The sequence below is a fragment of the Prosopis cineraria genome, unplaced genomic scaffold (assembly GCF_029017545.1).
Source record: "Prosopis cineraria cultivar Desert tree isolate PC_DT_omini unplaced genomic scaffold, ASM2901754v1 PC11, whole genome shotgun sequence".
Taxonomy (NCBI): domain Eukaryota; kingdom Viridiplantae; phylum Streptophyta; class Magnoliopsida; order Fabales; family Fabaceae; genus Prosopis; species Prosopis cineraria.
This window is the reverse complement of record NW_026555342.1, coordinates 13,875,334-13,889,344: the sequence shown is the minus strand read 5'-3', so window position 1 is coordinate 13,889,344 and position 14,011 is coordinate 13,875,334. Positions and strand designations below refer to the sequence as shown.

Genomic DNA, 14,011 nt, shown 5'->3' with positions numbered 1-14,011 from the left:
TCTTGAAGTTAACTAAAATTACTTTAGGTTGTATTTAGATGGGTAAATTTAAATTAAAAATTTTGAATTTAAAATTTTATATTTAAAATCTCACATTTAAAATTTATAGATTTTAATTTTTTTGTTTAGATAATAATAAAAAATTTAAATTCAATATTTGAATCTAAAAGAAATTTAGAAGATTAGTCAAACTCGACGATTTAAATGGCCAATTTTTAATGGGATTAGACAAACTGAGACTGTGGTATCGGTGATGACTGGGACAGGACCTCCAACTTCCACCGAGACCAAACTGTTTCAATGACTAGGACAAGACGGCCGACTTGCACCTAGACTTGATCGACGGGGACTGGATCGATTGGGATGACAGAACTGGGCAGTCGACTTCCATCGGGATCAAATCAATTATTATGATAGGGATCGAATGGTAGTCTTCCATCGACATTAAACCGACAGCAGTGACAAAGACCAAAAGTCCAACTTCCATTAGGTGAGGATCGGACTATCACCTTCTGTCGCCATCCCTTTAGTTTGGTTGCTGTCACTGTCGGTCTGATCCTATGCCGTTGGAAGTCAATCGTCTAGTCCCCATCGTCGCCGTCGGTTCAGTCCAAGTGAAAGTCTGCCGTCCCATCCCTGTAGTCACCATTGGTTTGGCTCCGGTGAAAGTCAGCTGTCCCGTCCCGATCAACTATGGTAACTTGTTTCTATCAACTTTGGTGATTCAATCCAATTACCATTGGCAAGTCAATCAAACCTTCATGTATTTAGGTCAAATTACAAAAAAATTAAAGTAAGACTTGAAATAATATAGGTTTAGAAAGGATTTTAAATTATAAAAAGATTAAGTGAGAACTTGGATTTGGATTTGGATCAAATTCAAATTCATATATTTTTAATTATTCAAATAATAAATTTAGTTTAAATTTAAATCTAAATCTATGTATATCTAAATATAGCATTAATGTTTCTTTTCAACACACAAACACCCTGTAGTCTTTTATAGAGGTAAAAAAATAAATTTATGATTGGCAAAAAAAAACAAATAAATTTATGGATCACAGGTATAAAAAAATAATAAAATAAAATTTTATCAAGATAGGCATCAGAACAAACTGACCCCAGAAAAAATTATTTCAACTAGTGCTAGGAGTTCCGCATTTGCAACTTATTTATGTCATTAAAAAAAATGGTTTGACTAATGCAAATAGCAAAATAAAATGTTCAGTTACCGGAATATTTATTTTAGCACAATGAACACTGGGGGCTGTTTGATATGATAAAAGAGATTATAAGAGATAGTTCGACGTCATACTCACTACTTTTTTTAATTAATTTATTTTGTCAACTAAATCTTACCCAGCTTCAATTCTTCTTATTTTGAATATAGTTTAAAATTGAGGTCATTGTCATTGGATTTGTCTGAAACAAGGTTAGATGTCAACTTCAGTGGGGTTTGTCATCATTGGCCATTGGAAGACCGAAGGGCTTGTAAGCCCCTGGCTGAGAGGGACATGGCACTCTCAATGGCAATTCTTCACTTTTCATTTTTGTCTTATTTTCCTAAATTTTATGTATGCTTTGAAAAAGAAGTTACACAATTTATGTGAATAGCGTGATTTTTTTTTTATAAAATTTATTAAATATAAGACATATTTATTATGTATCATACTCCTTCTAGTCCTTTTATATAATATTTTTTTGATTCTTTATATAAATCACTTCGTCGTAATTTTTATAACTTTTGATATACAATTTTAAAAATATCTTTTGGAAAATTCTAAAAAAAATGTAATATTTCAATTTTTTTAAAAAACTTTTCTTATACATGAAATCACTCTTTTTATATCTAAAAACAAAATAAAAAATGATTTATTCTTAAAATAATTTTTATTATTCTAACTAACTCATCTTAATTTTGCCGAGTTAGTTAGAAGCAACTTATATAATAACTCAAGTGACTACTTATTTTGATAAATAAATCATACTATTCATAAATTGTATACAATGCCAACTTGTTATTTGTTTTATTATATATTATATATTGACGTTGGCATTGGATTAATATACTCCTTCAAGCCCCTAATTTTATTACCAACACCTAACGAAAACATGTGTCCTTAATTCTATTTTTGATATATTTTTTTAATTTTTAATTTTTAAAAATAAATAAAACTACCATTTATTCAAGTATCTCCTCATTATTTCCACTTCATAAAAAGATAGAATTGCAATTAACATCTAATGACAACAAATGTGACATGTATTTATTTATTATTTATTGTGTGAATTTTTAAAATAGATAAAACTATCTTATCTCCAAACATCTCTCCATCATCTCAACTTTCTATTTATATTTTATTAAAATAAATTATTTTATTGTTACTAAAATATATCATGACAACAAGCAACTTGTCATTTAATAGTTAGAATCAAGATTGACAAAATATAACAGTCATTTTCATTATATTAAATTTATCACTCCAATATAGTATAATGTAAATTTATCTTCTAAGTTTGACACATGTCTAACTTACAAAATGTTGTAATTTTAAAGAGCCATGCTGATTTTAATAATATTATATAAAACAATCTAATTTATATATTTTAAATTTCTTTATATTTTTTTAGATTTTCAGATCCCACAATCTATCCATTTTAATCCTAACTTCCTAAATAAATAAATAATCTTAAATTTCTAAATGTTATTTAAATTTAATATTTTTAAATATATAAAAAAGTATCTACTATGCAAAGACTTAAAAAAAAATCTAACAACTCTCCCGAAACCCAATTTTAATTATGTTATATAACATTGGGTAATTTATATATTTAAAGTTTTCTTATATTCTCCTAATTTTCAGATTCCACAGTCTATCCACTTTAACCACCCTAAATGTTATTTAAATTTAACATTTTTAAAAGATATAAGAAAACGTCTCCACCATGAAGAAAATTTAAAAAAAAAAATCAAACATTATAACGTGGCCTACATCCGATTTTACTTATCTTTTTATAAAATAATCTAATTTATATGTTTTAAATTTTTGGGATATTTCTCCTGTTTTTTCAGATTTCATAATCTATCTACTTTAATCACAACTTCCTTAATGTTATTTAAATTTAATATTTTTAAATATACACAAATAAATAAAAAAAATCAAACACTATAACTCCCCCTATATCTCAAAATTTTTCTACTATCGTAGCAACTCTTTCCACTTAAAAACTTCCCCATCGTCATATCTTCCAAACTTTTTATTTCCAATTTTAAAATTAAATTTAAAAGATAAGGAGAAATTTTAATTTTCATAACATCCCTACCCAACTATCAAAGACCAATCCCATTTATAGTTTCAAACAAAATAGTCTCAATGCAACCGTACATACCACTTTCACATTCAGTTTTTAGAATGTTAATTCATTTTTTTATATAAAAGACACAAAAATCAAAGTATAATTTTCCCTTATCATCATTCCTATGCTTACATGATTGATGAGATCAAAGCCATGAAGCACGCAAGGTTTGTGATGGTTTTTGTGTGAAAAGGGTGAGAGATTAGTGAAAAAGCTACAAAGCATATTTCGATATGGAGATATGGTAGACAAGTTTTTGACATTGTTTAGGATGCTGGGAAGTTTTAGAGAAAGGATATTCAAGTTCTTCTCACGACGTTCTTAATTTCTTAGTGATGTGATTAATGCATATAAAGACCCAAATATTGTTTTGACAAAGCATGATATAAATAAGGTTAGCTTTCTCAATGAAATATTCATTCTATGCCATATTCATAAGTAATTTCCACAACATATGCTTAATTGTAAAAACCACACATTTTTTTATTGCTATTCAATTTGTTTTTATAATAGGCTTTAAGGTTACAGTAGAATAAGGCTATTATAGGAGGAATTGTTGGGAAAAAACTTCAATGAGATAGACTTTAGAATGAGAATGGAATACTTGAAATTCGTACTTCAACAAAAAGGCAGATTTTTTGACACTCAAGTATCAAGTTTTTCAACTACATACCAAGTTGTCTCCCTCATTATGTTGGATGCCAACTCAATTTAAGATGCTTTAAGAGAAGAAAGTTCCATCTCATTAGATTTTTTCTATCAAAAGTGAAACCAACTTATTTGATAAAAATCATTATTGTCTTAATATTAATTTTAACTCTTTTTGGATAGGCTCTCAAATTAGGAGATCAAGTTGAAAAGGAAGATAAAGCATGAGAGTGGGTCAACTAAATGAGAAGTAAGATTGAACTAAATGGTTGCGATTTTGAGGCTCAGTCGTAATATGGTATAAGTGAAGTTTATGTCATAAATTCTTAGTATATTAAAAACAAAATCCTTATAGATGCATTTTATAATTTATTATTTACTTTAAATATATGAATTTGTCCATTATAGATTGTGGAGGCATTACTTTTAGAACACATATGTTCTTATTTTTGTATTGATAATAACAATAGAGACTGAGTTTTTAAGATAAGATATGAGTTATTCCAATTATTGAATAAGGTATTAAGTTGTGTTTTATGACTTTTATCATCATACATTGTGATATTATTACATTTTGGTTTTTGTAATATATCTAAATGTAATTTATGAGTTAATCATTTTTATATAAAGGCAATTTATTCTTGATTTTAAGCAAATATTATTATTTATTTAAATTATTTTCAAAATTTTCACATCTCATACATCGTACGGGCCACATACTACTTGTATATAATGCCAACTTGTTATTTGTTTTATTATATATTGACATTGACATTGGATTAATATACTCCTTCAAGCCTAATTATAGGATAGAGTTTTAAAGGCCTATTTGGTCTTAAATATAAGACAGAGGTGTAGGAATTAATTTTTTTAATATTATCCCTTCTAGATTGTACTAAATTGTAATTTTCAAACACACATTATTGTGTTCGTTAATTTAGTGAGGATGAAATTGAAAAGTAAAATATTTTTTACAAGTTTAAAAATGATTATTATTATTTATTAAGAACTATAAAATTGATTAACTTTATCAGAGTATTAAAATAGAAGGAAGTATCAACTACATATATTTCAACATACATTGCAGAGTCCAATTGATTGAGTCAATATTTATAACATGAATAATATAATTAGCTATATAGGCTTTAGCATAAAAACACACACAAGCGCGCGCCCATATTTGTTGAATTTGTTGCTAATATATACATATATATCAGTAGATATCATGATCTTGAGTAAGCGAACCCTGGTCAAGAAATGCCCTTTGTCTTTTGTTTAGCCGTTTTAACTTTAGTTTTTTTTTTTTCTTTAGTTTTCAAAGTAAATTATCATGCTTAAATACGTTATCAAAAGAGTTTAGTATTTATAAAAATAAAAAATTGAAGTAAAAAGACAGAATTGACTTTTCGAAAAATATAGGAACTGGGATCAAACTCACAAGGAAAAAGCCAAACTGAAACCTGGAAAACCAAACTTTAATAACAGATGAACAAAGCGCGTATTACTATTTAAACTTGAAGACATTCATGAGACCGAAACCTTCAATTGAGCAGAAAGAAAGGAATGTTTTCAATAGAAATCTGTCTAGGAACACGGATGACGGATTTTCATCTCATTGATCACAATGATATTCTGTACAGAGATTTCTCATCAGAAATATAAAATAAACAATGAAATAAAAACCTTTAGAATTTTTGGCCAACAAAAACAAGCAAACAAAAAATCTAGTTGGCCATATGCCTGCTAGCAAGTAGAGCAACAATGAATCTCACAAGATAGAGCCCACCAAAACTAGCAGTGAAACCATCCCTTGGACGTTGATGACTCCTAGAAACACGCCGACAGAACAATACAAATGACAGAAAGTCCAAAATAATCTTTTTTACATCTGGCATCAAAGCTTGTCCTAGTTTCGCAACATATTGACATGGGATCCATAATGCCATGAATCTGTGATACAAGCACGATAAACGAGTGACCATATATAGTATATGGCGTTTAAATATAATCAAGTGTCGATTTGTATTTAGTATCGGTATCGAGTTGGAATTGGCAGCTCCATCTTAAAAGATCACCACCCCATGGATCTCTAACTTGGAGAGGATCCAAGAACCCTCCCTCGGCCCATTGTGAATCCTCTAGTGCCGTCGGGCATTTTTGGTCCCGGAGGTGGCTTTGGTGCTTCAGTGGCATGATGAGAAGATGAAGTACTTCCATGGCCTGAGGGTAGCAACGGTTTTAATTGTTAGGTTCAGTCCCAAGCGAACAAGTTATCAACAAGAGAGGCTTCCCCTTTAATATACAAGTTTAACCAGATAGAACCCAAAATTTAGAGAGAGCAAGGAAAAAGGTTTCGAGAAGTAGCTTTTGCAATGCAACATACCCATTCCATGCATGCCTCGATATTTATGTTTTCTTGAGCACCCCCTATTTCGATTTCTCTGCCCGCCTCTATCCTTCGACAAATGTTCTCCTCCATCCTGCAATGAAAAGAAATCAACATAAGCAAATCTAAACTGATCATATTATCAGTTGAAGAAAACTAATACATTTAAAGTGCTTGTTTTCAATTAAATTAAGACATGAAGATATTTTATATATTATTTATTCCATAACAAACTCTTATTAACAACTTTAAAATCTACTTGTTTTGACTTGATTGGAGAAAAGAATATAAAGTAAATAAGACAAAGGACCTAAATCTTTCCCCAATCAGTTTGTATTGTGCGTCCATCAATGACTGCACAAAAAAAAAAAAAAAAAGAGGATAATAGGTTTGCTGTAAATTTGCAATCGTCCGAAGATTTGATTTTTTTTTTTGAAGGGGGCGGTGTTGGGGATTCCACAGAAGAGACGATAAATAATAATTGGCAGGTGCTTGTTCGAAAGAAATTGTAAAACTTCGTAGAGGGTACAAATTAACTAGATGCTTTATATCAATAAAAGAATCCATTTTAACGACAATTATTTGTAAGAAAGCAAACCTCTTCATCATGTGTATCTTCATTATGCTCATTAGAGCTATGATGCTCCTCATCTCCTGTTAACTCAGATACACGGCTAGTTCTTGTGCTATTCTTCTCAGAATCAGACCCTTTCCAAGCTTGCTTTCTGTGTCCATGCTTGGTCTACATAATTTAATCACCGTCAACACCGTTTACTTTCAAAGAACGGAAATAAATTTGGGGCTAACCATTTTCTTAAGAACTTTAACCCGCATGCCATTCCTCCAGTCCTGTTCATTATTTAAAGTAGCCGCCTAATTTAAGAAAGCATGAACATTATGTTAATAATGATGGTGACAAAGACCAAAAGATATTATAACTATAATATATAAATTAAAACTCACAGCTTTCTCAGCAGCCTCAATAGTCTCGTATTCCACAAGAGCATGTAACTACGCGTGTAGAATGATGATGTAAGTGAAAAACAAATAAGCATATACCAATTCCGATGGAAGAGCAGAATATAACAGGTACGATAAAATGCCCAGATGTTGCAATGAGTTCATGGATAGTTTTAAAAAGGAATAGATAAGAAAGCTGTCCCATCTCAAAATTTGGGATACTTTCCACAAAAACTGAAACAACTTTTACAACAAAATAACTGAAATTGCTAAGCTTCTAGCAATTAATTAACGCAATTGTTCAATTAGTAAGTTGTTGTCCTGCTCATACGTCAGCATTATCAAAACTACGGATAGGAAAAAATAAAAAAAGAAAAGAATAGAAATATGATACATCTATGACATAGTAAAAGATGCAAATGACACTTCAATGTTGCAACTCAAGCAGCAATATTCCCCCACAAGTAGGTATCTCAAGTATATTGAAAGTCATCATAGCACCAAATATATTGATCTGACTGAACCCACAAAAGGTGCCTGTATAAAGAAGCTGCAATCTGTTTTGTAATCTTAATAAAGGAATAACTTAGAACATGAATATTCATATTTTTCAACATAAATTTGTAGATTTTGTGTCATAGAGTACTGAAGTCCTAAGCATACAGGATTAATCTCCATGTCCTAAGCAGTATTAAAATCACGTTTCTTTAACCTCTTCTTAATAGCTGAGATCATGGGAAATGGTAAACTTTCTCAATTTTGCCAACATAAAACTCAGCAAATACTATGCTCTACCAGGAGGCAAACGGGCTAGTCTATAGCAAACCCTTAACCTGCAACTGGATACCAAGGACGTGGTTGGCAGACCATACTCTTTTATCCAAATAAGTTCCTGGGTATCTTAGACACGTAAATTAGATATAAATTACGGCACTGACATCCATGATGTGCCTGAAGACAAGAGATTCCCATGAAATACATGCCAGTTCAAACAATGTGCGAATTTGGCATGCCTGAATAAGAGGCTTCATGGTAAATTACCAATTGTGCTTTCATTAATAACTTAAAATTTCTAGATCAATCGTGGATCTTACATACCCTGATCCCCATATATATTTTAATTCACTGCCTAAATTCCCAAAGAGTGAGAAATATTATGTACCAAAACATTTAAAACTCTCATCGGAAGAAGAGGAAAGAATTTACAGCAACCAGAATTATGAAACTAAATCATTAATTACACTGTTCAAACAAAATTAGGAAAGTTTGATCTCCTAGTTGAATAAGGCAAAAAGAAAACCATACTGTTGACCTCACAGCAAAGTCATTCAATATTGTCTTGCAAATTTAGGGTCAATTATCCTAGATCTGTTCCACAAATTCAAAATCTTCTTTTTAAGTGTAAGGGTGTCTACAATATTCCTTTCAGTTTATAAATTTCAGTTTCCTTGGGCCCAAAAAAAAAACTTCTAGTTTCCTTCCTAAAATGTCTTGCAGCAATTCCAAGTACCCTGAGAAAATACCTCTGCCAGAAGAACATCTAACTCATTCTTCCAGAATTATCACTTGATCCGCTCTTATCTAAATTTCCAGCAAGCTGACCTCAAACTTCTCTGGAGCTCTCCTCCCTTTGAGAGAAACACTTCAGCCTCTATTGAGAAAGCTTGTTAAATTGTCAGGTCTTTCTGATAACATAAAACTCCTATCTTCTACACCGAGATGAAATATTTAAACATCTTGCTCCAAACAAGTTATCTAAGGATTTCAATATTTTATAACATGATGAATCTTGCTTGCTTCAGTTCTTCAAGATTGGACTGCTAATTTCTAAAAAGCAATGCATATCTAACTCTACTTCCAAAAAGGCCAAATCTATTTTCCTAAGAGGAATGAAAAGCTATATATCCCTTGTTTCTCTCTTTAAGGATGTGACAATTCATAATTTTTCTTTTCCCGCACCTCCGGACCTTCCAGCATTTTATGTTGGCAAGTTGAGCTGGACCCAATCAGGCTAGTCACCTAAGCTTACAAAACTTCATATAACTAATTTTAACATCTTTCTAGAAGTTTTACTTGTTAACATCTGCTCCCAACACAGTTCAAATCTTCAAAACAAGAATTTAAGCATACAACAAGACCTGATTCCCTACCTTGCGACTAATCATCTTCTGCTTCCTAGATTTTTGAGACCCTTCAATAGCACATGGATCATGAATGCTTATCTGCTTTATACTGCATTTCAGAAGACACTGAAAACTTAAGCAACTGAAAAGCACCATGATAACAAGATTAAAACATAAATTGAGGAAGACATCATACTTTCCAGCTTCACTAAAAATATGCTGAATGTTCTCCTTTGAGCGGTCCTCAGGCAAATTTTCTACCAGAACAGTAAAAAACTAGAACCCAAGAATGAGATTACATAAAATGAATAGTATGAAAATAACTATTTAGTTCTCCCTGAAGTAAAAACCTTAGGGTCCCTCGCTTCATGCAGTTGAAATGGATTGAGCCGCTTAACACTTTTCCCATCACCACTGACAACCTACATTCTCGACAAGAGAAAATTTCCCATAAAACTTCAAATACGGAATTATATAGACAAAAGAAGGAAAGAGGATTATTACAAGTAGGGAAGATTCCTTCAGTGCAGCAACTATTAATGAATGATCTTGAGAAAGCTTCTTCATTTTTCTAAAAGAAGCAATGACTGATATAGGAACTGCATGATCAAAGTAAGTAAGAATTACACGATAGGATAAAAGTATACATGAAAAGAGCTATAAACAAATAAATGTGATAATTTCATGCATTATATGGAGTATTGGATCAACTAAACAATTAAAAAAACGTTCGGAAAGTAGTAGATGTCTCCTTAACCATTACAGTCAAAAGGAAAGCAAAGAAATATCCTTCCCATGTATTCACGCCACCCAACCATTTAATAATAACCAAAAGCATATAATGTAAGTAAACAGAAGATAGATATGCATTTACTATGACAATGCTAAAAGAGCGACATCCTATCAGGCTCAGGCCACATCAAGATAATAAAGATGAAAGGTATTCTTACCAACAAGAGTCCTGATTTTCATATAAAAAGCCTCATATTAGGCTAAAGTAACAACAACAACAACAAGCCTTTATCCCACTAGGTGAGGTCGGCTACATGGATTGCAAGACGCCATTGTGCTCTATCATTTATCAAGTTTTTAGGAATATTATTAATTAAGAGATCGCGTTCAACAACTTCCACGAGGGTTCTCTTAGGCCTTCCTCTACCTCTCTTAATCGGACTCAAAGTTATATGTTCCACTCTTCTCAATGATGCCTCCCTTGGTCTTCTTTGTACATGCCCAAACCATCTCAACCGATTTTCTATCATTTTTTCCTCAATAGGTGCCACCCTCACTTTTTCGCGTACGTGCTCATTTCGAATTTTATCTTTACGTGTATGTCCGCACATCCATCGTAACATTCTCATCTCTGCTGCTCTAACTTTATGCTCTTGCTGTCCCGTTAGAGCCCAGCATTCACCATTATATAACATTGCCGGTCTGATAGCAGTGCAATAAAACTTTCCTTTAAGTTTATTAGGCACCTTACGGTCGCAAATAACTCCTTTAGCTTTTCTCCAATTAAACCACCCAGCTTCAATTCTATGTAAAATATCTCCACTGATTTCGCCATCATTTTGAATAATGGCTCCCAAATATCTAAACTTTTCCACTTGAAGTATAATTTGATCTCCCAATTTCACTTCCAAATTATTGTCGAATATTCCTTTACCAAATTTACAATATAAATATTCCGTCTTACTTCTACTCAGACGAAAACCTTTCGACTCCAATGTCCTCCTCCATAACTCAAGTTTGCAATTATCCTCTTCTCTTGTCTCTGCTATAAGAACTATATCATCCGCGAAGAGCATACATTTCGGAATTTCCTCTTGAATATGTTCCGTCAAAATATTTAAAATCAAGTTGAACAAATATTAGGCTAAAGTAACAAACTAGCTAAATCAAATTTACCAAAGCTCCTGTAAAAAGCATTTAGAACTTCATATATATAGTTTGTGTCCAGTTTTACATGTTAAAATTGATTTCACTAGTCAAAATAATAAAATCTGAACAATATCTGAAACTAATGAAACATGACTTTAAGATGCCCATAATGATATTGATTATGAACACTAAATAGGCATATTTGATTTGATATTGGGTTTACTTAATGATTAGAGCATTGCAATTCTTTCTATTTCAACTAGTTAGTTACTTGAAAAATAAATCAAGGTCCCTAATCCTCACCAAATAAGAATTGGACTGCTTCCCAAAAACATAAAGAGATTTTTACGTACTTCCTAGTTCCTGTTTTGTGAGTAACTTACTAAAGATGGTAAATTATCAACTTGGATCTAAATTCCCTCACTTGTCCCCCTCTATCTGCCCTCAAATATTATTCTCTTATCCTTCATGATAGACTGTAACAAACAAATGCCTCAGATCCAGCCCTAGTTAGTCCCTCCTCCACATCAAGAAAATCCATGAAAGGAATCTTTTTCATTACACAAGAACTGACCTCTTTCCTTATGCTTTCCTTATAAGAATTAAAAATGGGCTCCTTATTTAATTGGTTCTATTTTAAATTTGATTATGCTTTTGTATTAAGGTTGAAGTATCCTTTCGATTCATTATTAATAATGTTCTCTTGGCTTATCAACTGTCTCTCCTGTCTATTTCTCTCTACATCTCCCTCATTCTCCTTCCCTTCATACTTTTTCTCTATTTATTGCTACTGGTTCTGCATCAGAGAGATTTTATCTGTGCACTCTACGACTCAAACTTCAGCAGAATGTTTGATCATGGAGAAATTCTGCAAGATCGGTCTTGCACTAACAAGATGGTTTTTGATTCTATCATTTACCAAAATAAGAAAAGAAGGTAATGAGTTTAATCCCCTATTGTAAACCAGTAACTTTTGTCACATAATACCAACCACACATACACAAGTCTCCAATAAAAATTGAAATATACAACATCTTGACATTCTCAAATGACTTTGTTATCAAAGGAGTAACTCTTAAGCACTAGTGTAAAGAATCAGATCAAAAAAGCAGGGGTTTCAAAGACAGATGAATATTCAACGCTTGACTTCTATATAGACCATCCACAAGAAGTTATCCACTTTATCCAAACTAACATATACTTTTTTATGAAGAAACCAGTATATATTTTTCACTCGGAAAAGAAAATCTCAAAAAAAGGAAGAAGTCTTTAGGGTGCAAAAGGCATGATGTAGAACACATTTGAATAAGTTAGGCAAAATATATCATAAATCTAATTTTAACAATGCTGAAGTTGAAATCAGATTATACCAAAATACTAACCAAAGCCTTCCTTGTTCTTTCTGAGGAAACCAATTAGGTACTTGTCAGCTGGCAGATTTTCATCACTGAAATAATACTCAACCTGAACATCCATACCGAATTTCAGCAAGGTCATAGTGATAAGGTAATAACTAAAACAAGGCGTAATGAAGTAGAGAAGAGATCAAGCACCGAACAATGACAAATATTTAAAATTTTATCTCTTATCAATATGTTTTTAAGATAGAAGCAAAAATGAATAATTGAGTATTATAATACTAATATATAATTCCTTTTGATGAAAAAGCCCTAATTCAAGTGCTCAAATAAATGATTAAGACTTCCAGGTCCGCAATAACACTTTTATCATAGAATAAGTTCAAATCCTTCATTGTCAAGTTATCTGGTTACTCAAAAGAAAATTCATCCATAAAAATGTAACGTTTAAGTTTGTTATGATCTTATCAGCTTGTATTGAAGCTTGAGCTTTTTAGTTTTATATGTTCTCTTGATAATCGAAAAGCTTGATCTTTTATTTTCTTCCTTCGTCATTTTCCATCTCCCTCTCAACTCAAAGTCAGGATCTCATAATGATCCTCCATTTTTTCGGTTATCTAAAAGAACACACTGGATTACATTATAAGTTAGTTCAACAATAAAAAAATGATGCAATGATGTCGAAATAAATTGAAGACACCATTCTGCTCAATCAATCTCCCATTTCTCCAAGCATTTCCGCAGCAATCAAACACCACAAAGCCAATTCCGCACTAAAAGCAAATTACACAGAAGATGATAAGCAGTTTCTTGAAAATAGGTTAACTAAAACTTCTAAAAGAAACAGATTGTCTTGCCTGCTTAATGATCTTGAGCTTGAGATCGTCCACGGAGGTAACCGTCTCAGCTGCGTGATCCTGATCGTGTTCTTGGTCGTGCTCCTGCTCTTGATCTTGTTCTTCGTCCGACAACGGAGAATGAATTTCAAGCTCGGCGACTTCATCCGCGGGATCGGAACCACCGTCATCGTGAAGCAGCTGCGATGGATGGGAGTCGGGGGCCGCGGCGGAGCTGACCCTCTCTTCGCCTTCCATTTGACAATAGAAAGAGAGAGGAGAGACCCCGGAGAAAGGAACGAAGGAAGGAATTTACCCGCCCTTTCTGTCTCCTGCTCTGATGCGTTTTACTTCGTTGGATCATTTTATAGGAGGCCTGCCCTTCCTGACGTTTCTTGCCTTCACTCCCACGCACGATTTGTTAAAAAGTTCTGTGCCGTATCCGATTCCATTCATAAATTA

General features: G+C 32.2%; 1 protein-coding gene across 1 annotated transcript; it reads right to left on the bottom strand.

Moving 5' to 3' along the window:
- Positions 1 to 5,550: 5,550 nt before the first annotated feature.
- On the bottom strand, positions 5,551 to 13,897 carry LOC129285535 (la-related protein 6A). The gene is made up of 11 exons (XM_054921275.1): positions 13,571 to 13,897; positions 12,738 to 12,819; positions 9,979 to 10,073; positions 9,825 to 9,896; positions 9,671 to 9,750; positions 9,502 to 9,583; positions 7,355 to 7,402; positions 7,199 to 7,264; positions 6,990 to 7,133; positions 6,389 to 6,485; positions 5,551 to 6,225 (listed from the first exon to the last, which is right to left on the bottom strand). The coding sequence occupies exons 1-11, from the start codon at positions 13,805 to 13,807 to the stop codon at positions 6,095 to 6,097; spliced, it is 1,134 nt and encodes a 377-aa protein (XP_054777250.1). The 5' UTR covers positions 13,808 to 13,897; the 3' UTR covers positions 5,551 to 6,094.
- Positions 13,898 to 14,011: the final 114 nt, after the last annotated feature.

Bases quoted from the DNA above. Each gene is read 5' to 3' on its own strand.
- LOC129285535 (XM_054921275.1), bottom strand. From the start codon at position 13,807: ATGGAAGGCGAAGAGAGGGTCAGCTCCGCCGCGGCCCCCGACTCCCAT. The intron at 9,897-9,978 runs GTAATAATCCTC...TCGAGAATGTAG, and splicing joins TGAAGGAATCTTCCCTACTT to GTTGTCAGTGGTGATGGGAA. The intron at 6,226-6,388 runs GTATGTTGCATT...TGCTACCCTCAG, and splicing joins TCGAGGCATGCATGGAATGG to GCCATGGAAGTACTTCATCT.